Source organism: Schistocerca serialis, chromosome 1 (genome assembly GCF_023864345.2).
Source record: "Schistocerca serialis cubense isolate TAMUIC-IGC-003099 chromosome 1, iqSchSeri2.2, whole genome shotgun sequence".
NCBI lineage: Eukaryota > Metazoa > Arthropoda > Insecta > Orthoptera > Acrididae > Schistocerca > Schistocerca serialis.
The window spans coordinates 953568332-953586948 of record NC_064638.1 but is presented as its reverse complement, the minus strand read 5'-3'; the positions used below and the strand labels follow the sequence as shown (position 1 = coordinate 953586948).

Sequence of the window (18617 nt, the reverse complement as noted above, 5' to 3'; positions counted from 1 at the left end):
CGTTCTTGATTATTATCAAATAATAAATGCGAGATCGTTTATGAATAACATGGATCGTGTTTTATTTACGTTGGACGGAGTATTCATCCACATCTACATTTGCATCTACATCTAAGTGGATACTCTGCAAATCACATTTAAGTGCCTGGCAGATGGTTCATAGCACCACCTTTAGAATAATTCTCTCTTATTCAAATCTCGTACAGCGCGAGGAAAAACGAACACCTATATCTTTCCACCCGAGCTCTGATTTCCCGTATTTTATTATGATGATCGCTTCTCCCTATGTAGGTCGAGGTCAGCAAAATATTTTCGCTTTCGGAGGAGAAAGTTGGTGATTCAAATGTCGTGAGAAGACTCTGCTGCAACGAAAAACGCCTTTGTTTTAATGATGTCCACTCCAAATCCTGTATCATTTCAGTGACACACTGTCCCCTATTTCGCGGTAATACAAAACTTGCGGCCCTTGTTTGGACTTTCTCGATGTACCCCGCCAATCCCATCAGGTAAGGATCCCACTCCGCGCAGGAGTATTCTAAAAGAAGACGGACAAGACTAGTGTAGGCAGTCTCTTCAGTGGATCTGTTACATTTTCTAAGTGTTCTGCCAATAAAACGTAGTTTATGGTTAGCCTTCCCCACAATATTTTCTATGTGTTTCTTCCAACTTAATTAATTTGTAATTGTAATTCCTAGCTATTTAGTTGAAGTTACGGCCTGTAGACTTGACTGATTTATCGTGTAACAGAAGTTTAACGGATTTCTTTTAGCACTCATGTGGATGACCTCACACTTATCGTTATTTAGGGCCAATTGCCAATTTTCGCACCACACAGATACCTTTTCTACAACGTTTTGCAATTCTTTTTGATCTTCTGATGACTTTACTGGTCGATAAACGACTGCCTCATCTGCAAACGATCTAAGACGGCTGGTGAGATTATCTCCCAAGCCGTTTATATAGATAAGGACCAGTAAGGGGCTATAACACTACCTTGGGGAACGCCAGAAATCACTTCTGTTTTACTCGATGACTTTCTGTCGATTACCATGAACTGTGACCTCTATGAAGCGAAGTATTGAAGCGATGTTTGATATACAGGGTGGTCCATTGATAATGACCGGGCCAAATATCTCACGAAATAAGTATCAAACGAAAAAACCACAAAGAACGAAACTCGTCTAGCTTGAAGACGGAAACCAGCATAGACAGCACACGCCCGTTGGGCATTTTGATCACAGTAGCCATGCATCAACACGATATCGACCTTTTCCGCAGTTGGTAAACGGTCCGTTTTAACACGGGTAATGTATTACGAAGCAGATACCGTCAGCACTGGCGGAATTTTACGCGGTACAACGTACTTATACGTTTGTGACTATTACAGTGCCATCGATCACAAAGCGAAAAAAGTGGTCCAACTAAAACATTCATATTTCTTTACGTACTACACGAATATGTAATAAAATGAGGGTTCCTATTAAAAAAAACGCAGTTGAAATCCGCTTGACCTATGGCAGCGTAATCTAGCGGCCCAACGATAGCGCCGTTTCCCCCTTCAAGCAAAATTTTCGTTCTTTGTATGCAAAATGTGTGTCTCAACTAGACAAGTTTCGTTCTTTGTATGCAAAATGTGTGTGTGAACTAGACAAGTTTCGTTCTATGTATGCAAAATGTGTGTGTGAAATCTTATTGGACTTAACTGCTAAGGTCATCAGCCCCTACCATTACACACTACTTAACCTAAATTATCCTAAGGACAAACACACACACCCATGCCCGAGGGAGGACTCGAACCTCCGCCGGGACGAGCCGCACAGTCCATGACTGCAGCGCCCCAGACCGCTCGGCTAATCCCGCGCGGCCGTTCTTTGTAGTTTTACCTTTGTCGCTTATTTCGTGAGATATTTGGGCCGGTGAGGATCAAGGGACCACCCTGTATTTTTGAGATCACATATTCTCTCTAAGGTTTTTAGACGGTTTACCTCTTGCGGTTTTTAAGGGAATATAGTAAGACACAAATCGCATACATAAAGAATGCGATCGGTATGAGGTAACGTCCAATAGGTATGCAACACACCTAAAGTACAGACAACACGGTTACGACGTTAACTGACAAAATCTGCTTGGACATATACAGTAGTCTAGTTGAAATGGGTCTGAGCATTATGCGACTTAACTTCTGAGGTCATCGGTCGCGTAGAACGTAGAACTAATTAAACCAAACTAACCTAAGGACATCACACACATCCATGCCCGAGGCAGGATTCGAACCTACGACCGTAGCGGTCGCTCGGCTCCAGACTGTAGCGCCTGGATTCGCACGGCCACTCCAGCCGGCAGTTGTTGTTGTTGTTGTGGTCCTGAGACTGGTTTGATGCAGCTCTCCATGCTACTCTATCCTGTGCAAGCTTCTTCATTTCCCAGTACTTACTGCAGCCTACATCTTTCTGAATCTGTTTAGTGTAATCATCTCTTGGTCTCCCTCTACGATTTTTATCCCCCACGCTGCCCCCAAATACTAAATTGGTGATCCCTTGATGCCTTAGAACATGTCCTTCCAACCGATCCCTTCTTCTAGTCAAGTTGTGCCACAAACTCTCAGTGCCTCCTCATTAGTAATGTGTTCTACCCATCTAATCTTCAGCATTCTTCTGTAGCACCACATTTTGAAAGCTTCTATTCACTTCTTGCCCAAACTATTTATCGTCCATGTTTCACTTCCATACAAGGCCACACTCCATACAAAAACTTTCAGAAACGACTTCCTGACACTTAAATCTATGCTCGATGTTAACAAATTTCTCTTCTTCTGAAACGCTTTCCTTGCCATTGCCAGTCAACATTTTATATCCTCTCTACTTCGACCATCATCAGTTATTTTGCTCCCCAAATGGGAAAACTCCTTTACTACTTTAAGTGTCTCATTTTCTAATCTAATTCCCTCAGCATCACCCGATTTAATTTGACTACATTCCGTTATCCTCGTTTCGCTTTTGTTGATGTTCATCTTGTATCCTCCTTTCAAGACACTGTTCATTCCGTTCAACTGCTCTTCCAGGTCCTTTGCTGTCTCCGACAGAATTACTGCCGGCCGGCAGTGGTCTAGTCTTATTCATTGTAGTTTACAGAATCCTTTACAACTCTAGTTGCAATTGATATTGGGTTTATGTAGAGCGCGGCGAGTTGAATGGAATTACTTGGCTGCGTGCTTTTCGTTGCCCTCACCTTAATGGCGCAGGGCTCACCCACGCGGTGCACGGCGGCGGTGGCGGAGGCGGCGGCGGCCGCGGCGGCGGCGGCCAGGGGGCGCCACCAGAGGAGCAGCCGCAGCGCCTCGGCGCGCGCCGCCTCGTTGCGGAACACGTAGATGGCGGGCGTGACGCAGCCGGAGGAGAGCGCCAGCAGCTCGGCCAGCCGGCGGCACTGCTCGGGCACCGAACCCGGGCCCTCCGCCTCGGCCTCGTCGTCGTCGTCGGCGCCCTGCCACGTGGCGGCCCACGCGTCCGCCAGCACGGTCGCGAAGAAGAGCGTCCAGCAGAGCAGGAACGACGCCACCACCATGGCGGCCGTCTTCACCGCGCGGCCCTCCTCGCGGAACAGCAGCGTCGACAGGCTGGCGTTGGAGCAGCGCCGCTTCGTCTGCGACAGCTGCGACAGCGGCGGGTTCTTCCCGGGCCGCCGGCACCCTTCCTCCTGCCGAAGCGAAAGCGTCGCGCTCTCAAGGGCACCAGCAAGTGGCAGTCATAGGAATTCTATAAACGTCTTTGAGGGTGAGGTGCTCGATCCACAGGCGGATGGTGCTGTCTTCGACATGCATACAATTCCAGCCTCGGGATTCGGCTGTCAGCGGGAGTAGAAATGTAGAAGTGAAGGAGTGTGTGGTTTAACATATCACTTTGGTGAAAGTGATCAGTTGCCCCATGTCTTTCGGTAATCGAGGTGTTAGTTAAGTAGTTAGTTTAGATACGCGTAATGGGCTCCGAACTTTGGTTCTTCCATGCATGTTCTTGAGTCTGGTTCGGCGAAGCTACCTGCAGTACGGGGCGACAAGAGAAATATTTTCATCGCGATGTTGCACCTGCTATACGGGAAATTATTGCCCACCATCACGGTCCCGGATCGGAAACTTGCGAAGGACCATGGAAACTACGAGATCGTGCAAATAATGGTGGCTTCACGATAAATGAAGTCACAATACGTCAAATAAACCAGAAAGGGTGGGGATGGCTCTCTACAGACAAGCATTCTCCAATAAAAGTCTGCAAACTTCCTGTGAGTGAGGTGTTCTGAATTATAACTTCAAGAAACTATATGTATATACTAAAGCGCCAAGGAAACTGGTATAGTCATGCATACTCAAAGACAGAGATATGTAAACAGGCAGGACACGGCACCTCGGTCGGCAACGCCTATACAAGACAAGTGTCTGGCGCAGTTGTTATATCGGTTAATGGTACTACAATAGCACGTTATCGAGATTTAAGTGAGTTTGAACGTGGTGTTATAGTCGACGCACGAGCGATGAGACACAGCATCTCCGATGTAGCGATTACGTGGGGATTTTCCCGTACGTCCATTTCACATTTCACGAGTGAATATCAGGAGTCCGCTACAACACCAAATCTCCGACAACGCTGCTGTCGGAGAAAGATCCTGCAAGAACGGGACCAACGACGACTGAAGAGAGTCGTTCAATGTGACAGAAGTGCAACCCTTCCGAAAATTCCTGTAGATTTCAATGCTGGGCCATCAACAAGTGTCTGCGCACCGTTCAACGAAACATAATTGATATGGGCTTTCGGAGCCCAAGGTCCACTCGTGTACCCTTTACGATTGCATGACACAAAGTTTTACGCCTCGCCTGGACCCGTGAATACGGACATTGCACTGTTGATGAGTGGAAACATGGTCGCACGAGTCTCGTTTTGAACTCTATCGAGCGGCTGGACGTGTACGGGTGTGGAGACAATCTCATGAATCCATAAATCCTGCATGTCAGCAGGTTAGTGTTCAAGCTGGTGGCGGCTCTGTAATGATGTGAGGCGTGTGCAGTTGGAGTGGTAGGTGACACGTACGTAAGCATCCTGTTTGATCATCTGTATCCATTCATGTCCATTGTGCATTCCGACGGACTCAGGCAATTCCAACATGACAATGCAACACCCCACACGTTCAGAATTGCTACAGAGTGGCTGCAGGAACACTCTTCTGAGCTTAAACATTTTCTCTGTCCACCAAACTCCCCAGACAAGAACATTATTGACCATTTCTGGAAAGCCTTGCTACAAGCTATTCAGAAGAGGTCTCCATTCCCTCGTACCGTTACTGGCTTCTGTTCCCTCCAGCATTACTTCACATATAAGTCGAGTACAAGCCACATCGCGTTGCGGGACCTCTGCGTGCTCGTGGGGGCCCTACACTATATATGGCAGGTGTACCAGTTTGTTTGGCTCTTCAGAGTATTACTATACCAGGGAAGTGCTATTAGACTACGAAATTATGAATAAAATATGAAGGGTATTGCTACATGAATAGACTACTGGGCACTAAAATTGCTACACCAAGAAGAAATGCAGATGATAAACGGGTATTCATTGGACAGATATATTATACTAGAACTGACGTGTGTTTATATTTTCACGCCATTTGGATGCATAGATCCTGAGAAATCAGTACCCGTAACAGCCAGCTCTGGTCGTAATAACGGGCATGGTACGCCTGGGCATTGAGTCAAACAGAGTTTAGATGGCGTGTACAGGTACAGCTGCACATGCAGCTTCAACACGATACCACAGTTCATCAAGAGTAGTGACTGGCGTATTGTGACGAGCCAGTTGCTCGGCCACCATTGACCAGACGCTTTCAATTGGTGAGAGATCTGGAGAATGTGCTGGCCAGGGCAGCAGTCGAACATTTTCTGTATCCAGAAAGGCCCGTACAGGACCTGCAACATGCGGTCGTGCATTATCCTGCTGAAATGTAGGGTTTCGCAGGGATCGAACGAAGGGTAGAGCCACGGGTCGTAACACATCTGAAATGTAACGTCCACTTTTCAAAGTGCCGTCAGTGCGAAAAAGAGGTGACCGAGACTGGTAACCAATGGCACCCCATACCATCACGCCGGGTGATACGACACTATGGCGATGACGAATACACGCTTCCAACATCCGCTCGCCGCGATGTCGCCAAACACGGATGCGACCATCAAGATGCAGTAAACAGAACCTAGATTCATCCGAAAAAATGACGTTTTGCCATTCGCGCACCCAGGTTCGTCGTTGATTACACCGTCGTAGGCGCTCCTGTCTGTGATGCAGCGTCAAGGTTAACCGCAGCCGTGGTTTCCGAGCTGATAGTCCATGCTGCTGCAAACTTCCTCGAACTGTTCGTGCAGATGGTTGTTGTCTTGCAAACGTCCCCGTCTGTTAACTCAGGGATCGAGACGTGGCTGCACGATCCGTTACAGCCATGTGGATAAGATGCCTGTCATCTCGACTGCTAGTGATACGACGCCGTTGGGATCCAGCACGGCGTTCTGTATTACCCTCCTGAACCCACCGATTCCATATTCTGCTAACAGTTACTGGATCTCGACCAACGCGAGCAACAATGTCGCGATACGATTAACCGAAATCGCGATAGCCTACAATCCGACCTATATCAAAGTCGGAAACGTGATGGTACGCATTTCTCCTCCTTGCACGAGGCATCACAACGACGTTTCACCAGGCAACGCCGGTCAACTGCTGTTTGTGTATGAGAAATGGGTTGGAAACTTTCCTCATGTCAGCACGCTGTAGGTGTCGTCACCGGCGCCAACATTGTGTGAATGCTCTGAAAATTTAATCATTTGCATATCGCAGCACCATCTAGCTGTTTCTTAAATTTCGCGTCTGTAACACGTCATCTTCGTGGTGTACCAAATTTAATGGCCAGTAATGTAAATTGTGTACTATTGTGGATTGCAGGTATTTATTGACTAAAGCTCGTATGTCTTGTTGTCGCTTGTTACGATCCATCGACGTTTACACTTCGATGATGAAATCGGAATGAACATGACGATTTGCAACATCCTCCTGTATGTGTGTGTGTGTGTGTGTGTGTGTGTGTGTGTGTGTGTGGCTCACCTTCCTGGCGTCGCCGGCGTGCTGCGGCTGTGGCTGCGGCGGCTGCGGCAGGTCGAGCGACCCGCCCCTGCTGCCGCCGCCGGAGCCGACGAGCTCCCCCGGGTTGGTGGAGACGCTGTGCCGGCGGGTGCGCTCGCTGTTGCGGTGCGCGGCCTTGTACATGCGCGCGTAGATCCAGCAGAGGGCGCACAGCGGCAGCGCGAAGCCGGCGGCGAACAGCGCGAGCGCGTAGGCCAGCCGGAAGGCGTGCGAGCGCGCAGACGGCCCGCAGCCGAGCGGCGGCGCGCCCGGCCCCACGGGCCGCGGGCCCAGCACCGGCGGCGCCGCCAGCAGCGCCGCGCCCGCCCACGCCGCCACGATCATGCCGCGCGCGCGCCGCCGCGTGATGGTCATCGCGTAGTGCAGCGGGCTCAGCACCGCGCTGCGCAACAACACGGCACACGCGCCCTGTCAACCGGCTGCACCTCTCACGTTGCGCAAAAAGTTCACTCTAACATGTTCTACATCTTAAACGCGTCAGACAGCCTGGTATTTCATTCTCCTTTTTATTCACCACACTTAATCCATTGATAACACTTTGTGTTATGGCTTATACTTTGTGTTCTGCCCTACGGCAGGTCCTATCATGGGGCAAGCCTCGCCAGAGAGGTCCACCGCATGAGTGATTCCAGTGGTGCTTTCCCCTTGCCTTCCACTGGTGATGATGAAATCATAATGTGGACAACACAACACCCAGTCCCTGAGCGGGGAAAATCTCCGACACAGCCGCGAATCGAACCCGGGCCCCTTGGCGTGACTGACCGCAGCGCTGACCACTCAGGTATCGGGGCGGATGATAGATCTAACCAGGAAAGTACTTAGGCTCGAACAAACAGATCTGTGCGAACATTTTGTTACAGGACCATTATGTACCTCCGAATGTGCTGGTGGGTGTCGTTTTTCTGCAAAACTCTGCAGTCATGCTCTAGATATCACTGTAGAAGTAATTGTAGACGCCATACGCAATGCAGCAATCTTAACTATAAATGTAAATGCGGAAAGTCAATAAAATGCTACGAGCAATATGTTGTTGTTGTTGTGGTCTTCAGCTCTGAGACTGGTTCGATGCAGCTCTCCATGCTACCCTATCCTGTGCAAGCTTCTTCATCTCCCAGTACTTACTGCAACCCACATGCTTCTGAATCTGCTTAGTGTATTCATCTCTTGGTCTCCCTCTACGATTTTTACCCTCCACGCTGCCCTCCAATACTAAATTGGTGATCCCTTGATGCCTCAGAACATGTCCTACCAACCGATCCCTTCTTCTAGTCAAGTTGTGCCACAAACTCCCAGTGCCTCCTCATTAGTTATGTGTTCTACCCATCTAATCTTCAGCATTCTTCTGTAGCACCACATTTCGAAAGCTTCTATTCTCTTCTTGTCCAAACTATTTATCGTCCATGTTTCACTTCCACACATGGCTACACTCCATACAAATACTTTCAGAAACGACTTTCTGACATTTAAATCTATACTCGATGTTAACAAATTCCTCTTCTTTACAAACGCTTTCCTTGCCATTGCCAGTCTACATTTTATATCCTCTCTACTTCGACCATCATCAGTTATTTTGCTCCCCAAATAGCAAAACTCATTTACTATTTTAAGTGTCTCACTTCCTAATCTAATTCCCTCAGCATCACCCAACTTAATTCGACTACATTCCATTATCCTCGTTTTGCTTTTGTTGATGTTCATCTTATATCCTCCTTTCAAGACACTGTCCATTCCATTCAACCGCTCTTCCAAGTCCTTTGCTGTCTCTGACAGAATTACAATGTCATCGGCGAACCTCAAAGTTTTTATTTCTTCTCCATGGATTTTAATACCCACGCCGAATTTTTCTTTTGTTTCCTTCACTGCTTGCTCTATATATAGATTGAATAGCATCGGGGAGAGGCTACAACCCTGTCGCACTCCCTTCCCAACCACTACTTCCCTTTCATGTCCCTCGACTCTTATAACTGCCATCTGGTTTCTGTACAAACTGTAAATAGCCGTTCGCTCCCTGTATTTTACCCCTGCCACCTTCAGAATTTGAAAGAGCGTATTCCAGTCAACATTGTCAAAAGCTTTCTCTAAGTCTACAAATGCCAGAAACGTAGGTTTGCCTTTCCTTAATCTTTCTTCTAAGACAAGTCGTAAGGTCAGTATTGCCTCACGTGTTCCAACATTTCTACGGAATCCAAACAGATCTTCCCCGAGGTCAGCTTCCACCAGTTTTTCCATTCGCCTGTAAAGAAATCGCGTTAGTATTTTGCAGCCGTGGCTTATTAAACTGATAGTTCGGTGATTTTCACATCTGTCAACACCTGCTTTCTTTCGGATTGGAATTATTATATTCTTCTTGAAGTCTGAGGGAATTTCGCCTGTCTCATACATCTTCCTCACCAGATGGTAGAGTTTTGTCAGGACTGGCTCTCCCAAGGCCGTCAGTAGTTCTACTGGAATGTTGTCTACTCCCGGGGCCTTGTTTCGACTCAGGTCTTTCAGTACTCTGTCAAACTCTTAACGCAGTATCCTATCTCCCATTTCATCTTCATCTACATCCTCTTCCATTTCCATAATATTGTCCTCAAGTACATCGCCCGTGTATAGACCGTCTATATACTCCTTCCACCTTTCTGCTTTCCCTTCTTTGCTTAGAACTGGGTTTCCATCTGAGCTCTAGATATTCATACAAGTGGTTCTCTTTAATCCAAAGGTCTCTTTAATTTTCCTGTAGGCAGTATCTATCTTACCCCCGGTGAGATAAGTCTCTACATTTGTCCTCTAGTCATCCCTGCTTAGCCATTTTGCACCTCCTGTTGATCTCATTTTTGAGACGTCTGTATTTCTTTTTGCCTGCTTCATTTACTGCAATTTTATATTTTCTCCTTTCGTCAATTAAGTTCAATATTTCTTCTGTTACCCAAGAAGTTCTACTAGCCCTCGTCTTTTTACCTACTTGATCTTCTGCTGCCTTCACTACTTCATCCCTCAGAGCTACCCAATCTTATTCTACTGTACTTCTTTCCCCCATTCCTGTCAATTGTTCCCTTATGCTCTCCCTGAAACTCTGTACAACCTCTGGTTTAGTCAGTTTATCCAGGTCCCATCTCCTTAAATTCCCATATTTTGCAGTTTCTTCAGTTTTAATCTACAGGTCATAACCAGTAGATTGTGGTCAGAGTCCACATCTGTCCCTGGAAATGTCTTACAATTTAAAACCAGGTTCCTAAATCTTTGTCTTACCATTATATAATCTATCTGATACCTTCTAGTATCTCCAGGATTCTTCCATGTATACAACCTTCTTTCATGAATCTTGAACCAAGTGTTAGCTATGATTAAGTTATGCTCTGTGCAAAACTCTACCAGGCGGCTTCCTCTTTAATTTCTTAGCCCCAATCCATATTCACCTACTGTGTTTGCTTCTCTCCCTTTTCCTACTCTCGAATTCCACTCACCCATGACTATTAAATTTTCGTCTCCCTTCACAATCTGAATAATTTCTTTTATCTCATCATATATTTCTTCAATTTCTTCATCATCTGCAGAGCTAGTTGGCATATAAACTTGTACTACTGTAGTAGGCGTGGGCTTCGTGTCTATCTTGGCCACAATAACTCGTTCACTATGCTATTTGTAGTGGCTTACCCGCACTCCTATATTTTTATTCATTTTTAAACCTACTGCTGCATTACCTCTATTTGATTTTGTGTTTATAACCCTATATTCACCTGACCAAAAGTCTTGTTCCTCCTGCCACCGAACTTCACTAATTCCCACTATATCTAACTTTAACCTATCCATTTCCATTTTTAAATTTTCTAATCTACCTGCCCGGTTAAGGGATCTGACATTCCACGCTGCGATCCGTAGAACGCCAGTTTTCTTTTTCCTGATAACGACGTCCTCTTGAGTAGTCCCCGCCCGGAGATCCGAATGGGGGACTATTTTACCTCCGGAATATTTTACCCAAGAGGACGCCATCATCATTTATCCATACAGTAAAGCTGCATGCCCTCGGGAAAAATTACGGCCGTAGATTCCTCTTGCTTTCAGCCATTCGCAGTACCAGCACAGCAAGGCCGTTTTGGTTAATGTTGCAAGACCAGATCAGTCAATCATCCAGACTGTTGCCCCTGCAACTACTGAGAAGGCTGCTGCCCCTCTTCAGGAACCACACGTTTGTCTGGCCTCTCAACAGATACCCCTCCGTTGTGGTTGCACCTACGGTACGGCCATCTGTATCGCTGAGGCACGCAAGTCTCCCCATCAACGGCAAGGTCCATGATTCATGGGGAATGACTCCAAAACGCACAGTGAAGAAATGCAAGTTGATCGCATGGCGTATTTGCACATTCTATAAAATCAGTGTTGAACGCCACGTCAATGACACTTTTGAAGGTGTTCACTAGTTCACCAATATCATAGCCAGCGTTCTGCCACGCGTAACGAAGCATTGGTCTGTATAATCCCGCAGATAACTGATTGTAAATGACAGAATGCATATTCATGATAAAGAATCTCTCGTGCAATTTCGGCTGCATATTACTGGAACGTAGTTTAATGAAGTCTGTTATTCTCTTGGCATATATTTTATATTGGCTGAAGAAAAACACATCCAGAGGTTGTGCATATTTTGTAGTTTTAGGCGGAACGATTTTTAAATCTACATGTTTTCCGCCAGGTGCTTCCAGTAGTACTCGTTCATCCTTATGTCCAGACCAGGAGTCACAAAGTACTAATGACTATCTCGACAAATGTGGATTCAAAACTGACAGAAAAAACGTCTTCAGATGTAGTTTCGTCATCTTTCCATTCACACTTGCATCGACGACGACATTTCGAGGGCACCGCGTTTCAGTTTCCCTTGACACGCGGAGTCCAAAATTTCCACTGGATTCTTGGAAGCAAATATAGAGTTTGTCTGCCAATCGTCCGTCCATTGATATAGCAACATCGATCCTGTAACTATGTGTTGCTCAGCTAACTGATTGCAACATCGCGACAGTGTTTCTCTCCCCTTTCATTGATAGTGTTCTGTCACAAGAAAGTTCATAGTTGAACTGACTCTGAGCACAGTTCCATACAGAACTAATATCGTTGTTTTCTCTCGTGATATGCTCATTGACGTCAGCAACAAGCGTTTGAGCTCTTTCAGTCAGCTCTTCTTCGTCATCCTTATCTTTTCGTGCTTGGAGCATAGTGATAAGGCGTGGTGTTATCCTAAACGCCTTTTTCAAATTAGTAATAAATCCTAGTGAAGCTGTAAAGTTATTACACCCGAGATTTATGGCTACGTCGAATGCCCAATTTTGTAAATGCCAATAATGAACGGCGGAACTCCATTCTCGCGCTTCATCGAATTTCGCCATTACACGCTCCTTGATGGTCTTGACAGCAGTGTACGATTTCCTTTGAAAACTGTATTTCCTTCTCTTTTCTTTGCCACGTAATCCAGTATGTTTTTAATATTGCTTTTATACTTCAGTTTAGGGTATCTTTTCAGAAGCTTGTCGTATGTGTCGAAGCCTCTTACGTAATAATCATCATACATGTTCTCCAGTGAGTTGTCATCAAACGCCGTGATGATACTTGCAACTTTAACCTTCTTCTTGGGAGATGGTTGGTATTCACAGTCACTGCTTCCATCGCCTCTTCCCGCACTTGCCGTAGCACTACCGTTTGCAATGAGTTGTTCGTCATTATCACCCCTATCATCATCATTATGTGTTAGTGTTACAACAGTATCTGTTTCAAACTTATGCTCATATTTCTGCATTATAATAGATACCAGAAAACATGCGAATGATTCGTCTTCTACACCAATACCATCTTCACGATGAAGGGTCCTTCGTAACTTCATCTTAACCAATCGCAATACATTAGTAGGATTGATTACCAATCGCCGAGCCATCTGACGCTTCAATACACAAATAATGTCACAAAACGCAACTTCAGAGGCACACTGCACCGTCCCTACTGGTCCCGGCTGGCGTACCGGCAGGTCAGTGTGCAATGCGGCATGGCATAGGCAGAGGCCTCTAACGGACGACTGCAGCGTTTTGCAGATGCGGGAGTATCACTAGTGCAATAAGAGACCTTTACATTATTCCTCACACGATTTTGGTGTATTTGTGTTTGTTCGAGCCCAAGTACATTCCTGATTACTTAGTAATCAATAAGTTCCGATCTCCATCAAAAGATCGCTATTATCAGTGAGAGAGAATGATGACATGGAGGATGTCCTTTAATTTATCTTAATTTTAAGGGGCATGCTGTATTCATTCCGGTAGTGGGGAGTGAAAACACGGCCATGGCAGTTTCCGCTCTCCTTGGCCTGGCCTCAGCGGATGAGTCGGCTGGCTGGACCTGCGCTAGGATGTTACGCCAGCCACACGAATCCTCTGAGAGGCCACCCGCTGACGCGTTCACAAAAGGTGACAAAATTAGCCACAATCGGGAGAGAATGCATCTGCATGCTGAGTTCAGCGAACTCACCCTGTTCTCGCAGGTTGGCTTTCACGAAAATGGCGTGCTCCATACGATAACATCAGCAATATTATTGCAGTAACCCCGGAGTGCCCCCACAGGCGAGTCTTTTGTCTCCTGCCGACAGGTCGCTGATGCTTTGAGGGTAAACACTGGGAAGAGAGAGTGACGTAAACAAATTTGCGGGAAGCCTTTTGATAAGTCGGAACTCTGAATCTCTGTGAACGGCGATGTGTCATAGGGCGGCACCGGCAAGCTGATAGAGAGAGAAGTTTGCATAGGTCAGTGTTCGGAATCTTCCAAAAGAAACGACGCCGAACCTACCAGAACAAAAGTGTTTGGAGGTTTCGAAGTATGTGCTCTCAAAGTGGCCAAAATGCCAGTGTCGGCTGGCTCACACCAAGGAGGAGTAAGAGAGTAAAGTATCAGCCACTTCTCCACTGGGAAAAAGCGCTTCTTCATCAGCAGTGGCCATTTGTTCGCTGGAAGCCTTAGTAGATGGACTTGGTAGTCAAGAGGTGCAGAGGAGAAGGCAATTCACGAGCAGGCAGACCGCGCCATGCTAGCGTTCAATTTCGCTCTCGATGTCACCCCGCAGGGCCTCGTGCAAATGATATAATATTTGCAGCCACTTTGTAAGAATTTTGTACGGGATAACTGGCACGTTGGTTCACATTTATCAATCACTCACTGTGTGGCCACCTTTCGGCCATGATTGTCCTCTTTGAGGTTCTGTATCTTCCGACTAATCGTCACCAACCCTTCAATTCCTTGATTAACATTCAGTTAACACTATATCTTCTTCGTTTGGTTTATTTTATGAGAACTTTTCGACTGCTTTCCCTCTGAAGATCCGTAACTATCACATGCTAATACTTGTAAAAGCACTCTTTCTCCCATGATGAGTATTTCACGCTTGTTTGTTCTGACAATCACGGAAGTCGTAACAATAAATGTAAACAGTTGGTAACCCTTGTTTCATTACAGCAGCGATAGTGGAACTATGAAAACAATAAGCAAAATATACAGACTGAGTAGTCCATGCGCAAGATAAGCAACATCAAGGAGAGTGTGAGCTCAGGAGCGCCTTGGTCCCGTAGTTAGCGTGAGCAGGTGCGGAACCAGAGGTCCTTGGTTCAAGTCTTCCCTCGAGTTAAAAAGTTTAATTTTTTATTTTCAGACAGTTATCAAAGGCACTCACACATAATCAACTTTGCTCTCCAAAATTCCAGGACATGTTCAGATTTGCTTGGATTTGACGGTCTACACACGGAAAAATTTGAAAACGTTAAAAACGTATGTTTTGACAGAGCACAGGGAAAACTGTGCGACTGTGAAACTGTTGCATTCATTTGCTGCAGTTTATGTGACAAACTCTTACGTTTTCATCTCTTTTTCTTGGGAGTGATTATCACATCCACAAGAAAACCTAAATCGGGCAAGGTAGAAGAATCTTTTTACCCATGCGCCAAGTGTAAAAGTAGGTGGGTCGACAACATATTCCTGTCACGTGACGCACATGCCGTCACCAGTTTCGTATAGAATATATCAGACGTGTTTTACTGTGGAGGAATAGGTTGACCTATGACCTTGCGATCAAATGTTTTCGGTTCCCATTGGAGAGGCACGTCCTTTCGTTACTAATCGCACAGTTTTGCGGTACGGTCGCAAAACACAGACACTAAACTTATTACAGTGTACAGAGACGTCAATGAACGAACGGACAGACCATAAATTTGCGAAAATCCTCTCGTTCCGTAGCTGCTGACGCTAACCACGGGACCACGGCACTCTTGAGCCCACACTATTCTTGATCTTGCCCATCTTGCGCATGGACTACTCAGTTTGTATATTTTGCTTATTTTTTTCATAGTTCCACACAATTTCTTCCCGTTTTCTCGATTGATTTGTGTTCAGTTTTTCAAGGCCTATCCACTGTGCCAACTTATAACTAAATCTGAGGGGGGTGAGATGGGGAGGTTCCCTTGTTAGTAATTAGCCTTTCCTTCTGTTCCTGTGTGCACAGTTCCTTTACAAATACGTGAACTGTAGTGGGGGACTTGCACCTTGAAAGGTGGTACTTAGTGCATATCAGTGTGGAAACAGGTCGACTAGAGCCTTAACCCGGTGGTGCCTTCCAATCTACACACATTCTCCGTAAGACACCGTACGGGGCTTGGTGCCGGGTATTCTGTACCACTACTAGTCATTTATACATGCATACTGACGAGACGAATGAAAATTTGTACCAAGGACAGCACTGGAACCTGGGACTCCTGTTCACCATGAAGATGGAATAACCACAAAGGCAGGCTGGCACAGTGGCTTTTGCACAGTTTCACGGACTACCCTAGTACGCCTCCCTCCTCATTCCAAATCCCATTCACGTCTCACCCCACACGGTATTTCCCCTAAACTAGAACAGCTATGCAAACGCTCTCCAACTGTTTTGGAACAGCATCTCAGCATCGAACGAAATGGGTGATGGTTGCGTGAAAACTAGGCACAGGTGCTTTAATAATTTGAAACTATGTGGTTCCAGAGACTTTCTCACGTCTCAAATGTCTATGATATATATAGGTAGACTGAAACTAAGAATAAAAATTTATATCATGCCGGGGTCTCCTGCTCAGTAGGTAAATACATTTACGACCATGCCATCCTCGCACAGTAGCTTTGCACAACTGCACGGACTTAAAAAGGTCTCTGCAGCCATATAGTTTCATTTGATTAAAGCACCTATGTGCAGGCAGGATCCCCCATTTCATTCGATGCTGAGGTGCTATTCCAATGCAGATTGAGAGCCTCTGTAATGTTCCTCGATTGATTTATACAAGATATTCGGAAATTCCCGTTACTAACTTCTATAATTTGTAGAGGGGAGTCAGTACACAATATTTTGAGTAGGAAGCCATGTCCGGAAACTTACGATTTCAGTTCTATTATGGTTTCAATTCAAATGTGTAGCTTACGCATCTGCTGAGGGAAAGAGAAAAGTCTCACAGTTGCTTATCCTCGTATGCAACAGGGTAGGTAGGTTGACGTGGACTACTGCTTGTGAGGTCGAATGGAAATTTTAATTTACGAGACTCCTGTATAGATTCAGGAGAATCTGCACAGTTAATTGACAAGCCGACAAACTTAATAGGCCAAGTAATACATTAATATCAAATTTCCTCAGCCATCTGGACCAACTGACGTGTTGCGCAGCTAAAGGACCGTCGGTTGGTGGGGGCAGATCAGTTTTGATATCCCCCGATTATCATTGTAGCCAAGGTAGACAAGCAACCAAACAATTAAATGGAGTTTTGTGGAGCGCACTTACCAGATCAAAAATGAAGATTAGGATATTTGAAATTGTTGTAGAAATTATAGCAACGTGTGGAGCAGAACCATGTGAAATAAATGAAAGACTAAAGAGGAAATTATTGACTATAGATACGGAATCATGGAGGTATTGCATTGAAACTTAATAATACGGAATAAAATAAAAAACGGACAGATGCGAGAAGAGCGCGATCTCTGTTCCATACAAACTTAATTGTGTACGTAGTTGTCCGCCTACTTAGCTGAGTGGTAACGTGCTTGCCTTCCATGCAGCGGGCGCGGTTACGATTCCCGGGCGGCTTGGAGATTTTGTCCGCTCATGGACTGCGTATTGTGCTGTCCTCGTCATCATTTCATCCTCATCACTGGCACGCAAGTTGCCCAGTGTGGCGTTGAATGAAATGAGACTTTCACTCCACGGCCGGACTTTCCCAGGTGGGGCTTCCTGGCCAACAGTGCCAAACGATCATTTCATTTCGTGTTCATAGATGGTTCACCTATGCCTCGTGATGGGTGCGTTTGTGAATATCAAAATACGTGACATCAGTGGCCGTGTGGTTTGATTTTATTGACTTAAATTTTTTACATCGCCAAGGGACGACACCTTAGTACCTGGCATACATTAAAACTTGATGTCTGCAGCAGTTCTTGAGAAAAGGGCGTCTTAACAGACGAATGAACAGACGCACTACTAAGTGATCCTATAAGCGTAATGGGATGAACTTGGGCGTGACTGTAATGCATACCATCGATGCAAAATGTGTTAGATGGTACTGGAATGTGCACCCATTCGGAGAGAATCACTGGAATCCTAATTAAGCGCAGTTTATTAATTTTTGATATTAAACACGATTATTACGTAATTTAATACTCTTTCGTTTATATAATTGCACTGCACTCTACCACTAAATCGAACATCACAAAGAAGAGGAGGTGCTGCAGAGGTCCATTACTGAGGCTATTGAGATAACTGTTAGTAAAAGCAATGGAGATAACATAAGGAGATAAATATGGAGGCGGAGGTACCTGTATCTGTCGACTGCGATGGCGACGATGCTGAAGATGGAGGCGGTGACGGCGAGCGTGGTGAGGCCGGCGCACACGTGGCGCAGCCAGTGCGCGGGACGCAGCAGCTGCACCAGCAGCGCCGGGGCCACCACCAGAGCGCCCAGCAGGTTGGACACCACCAGGCTCAGCACGAACCTGCCGGACACGTCGATCACACCTCAGCACCGGCCTCACATCACCAACATTGCTAAATCATCATAAGGATCACCACACCTTAGCAAAATAACAAATGCATTCAATAAGCAATGCAACGCAGTTTTTCTTTAAGCAGATCGGTTTTATTCAGGATACCAACACACCATTTTATTCACTAGACTTTTGGCTACACAACCCTATTTTGCAACATAATTTCCTCTCAACATCATTTCCGCATTGAGGCACCATACCGGGAGGGCCTGTCTGCCAGAATGGTACCACTCTACAGGTCGACGTCGGAGCCAACGCCTTGCTGTATCAGTAACCTCCCCATCTACACGTACTACTTGTCACGGAGTTCATCCTTCATTGGGCCAAGCAGATGGAGGTCGGAAGGTGCTAGGTCGGGGCTGTAGGGTGGATGAGGAAGAAGAGTCC

General features: G+C 46.0%; 1 protein-coding gene across 1 annotated transcript in view; it reads right to left on the bottom strand.

The window, feature by feature from the left end:
• Nucleotides 1-18617, bottom strand: part of LOC126451318 (uncharacterized) — a 123782-nt gene that overhangs the window by 16935 nt on the left and 88230 nt on the right. The window contains exons 3-5 of the mRNA XM_050091032.1: nt 18003-18179; nt 7149-7551; nt 3229-3693 (exon numbers count right to left, since the gene is read on the bottom strand). Of these exons, the coding sequence (XP_049946989.1) occupies nt 3229-3693; nt 7149-7551; nt 18003-18179 (1045 nt within the window). The remainder of the gene's footprint in view (nt 1-3228; nt 3694-7148; nt 7552-18002; nt 18180-18617) is intronic.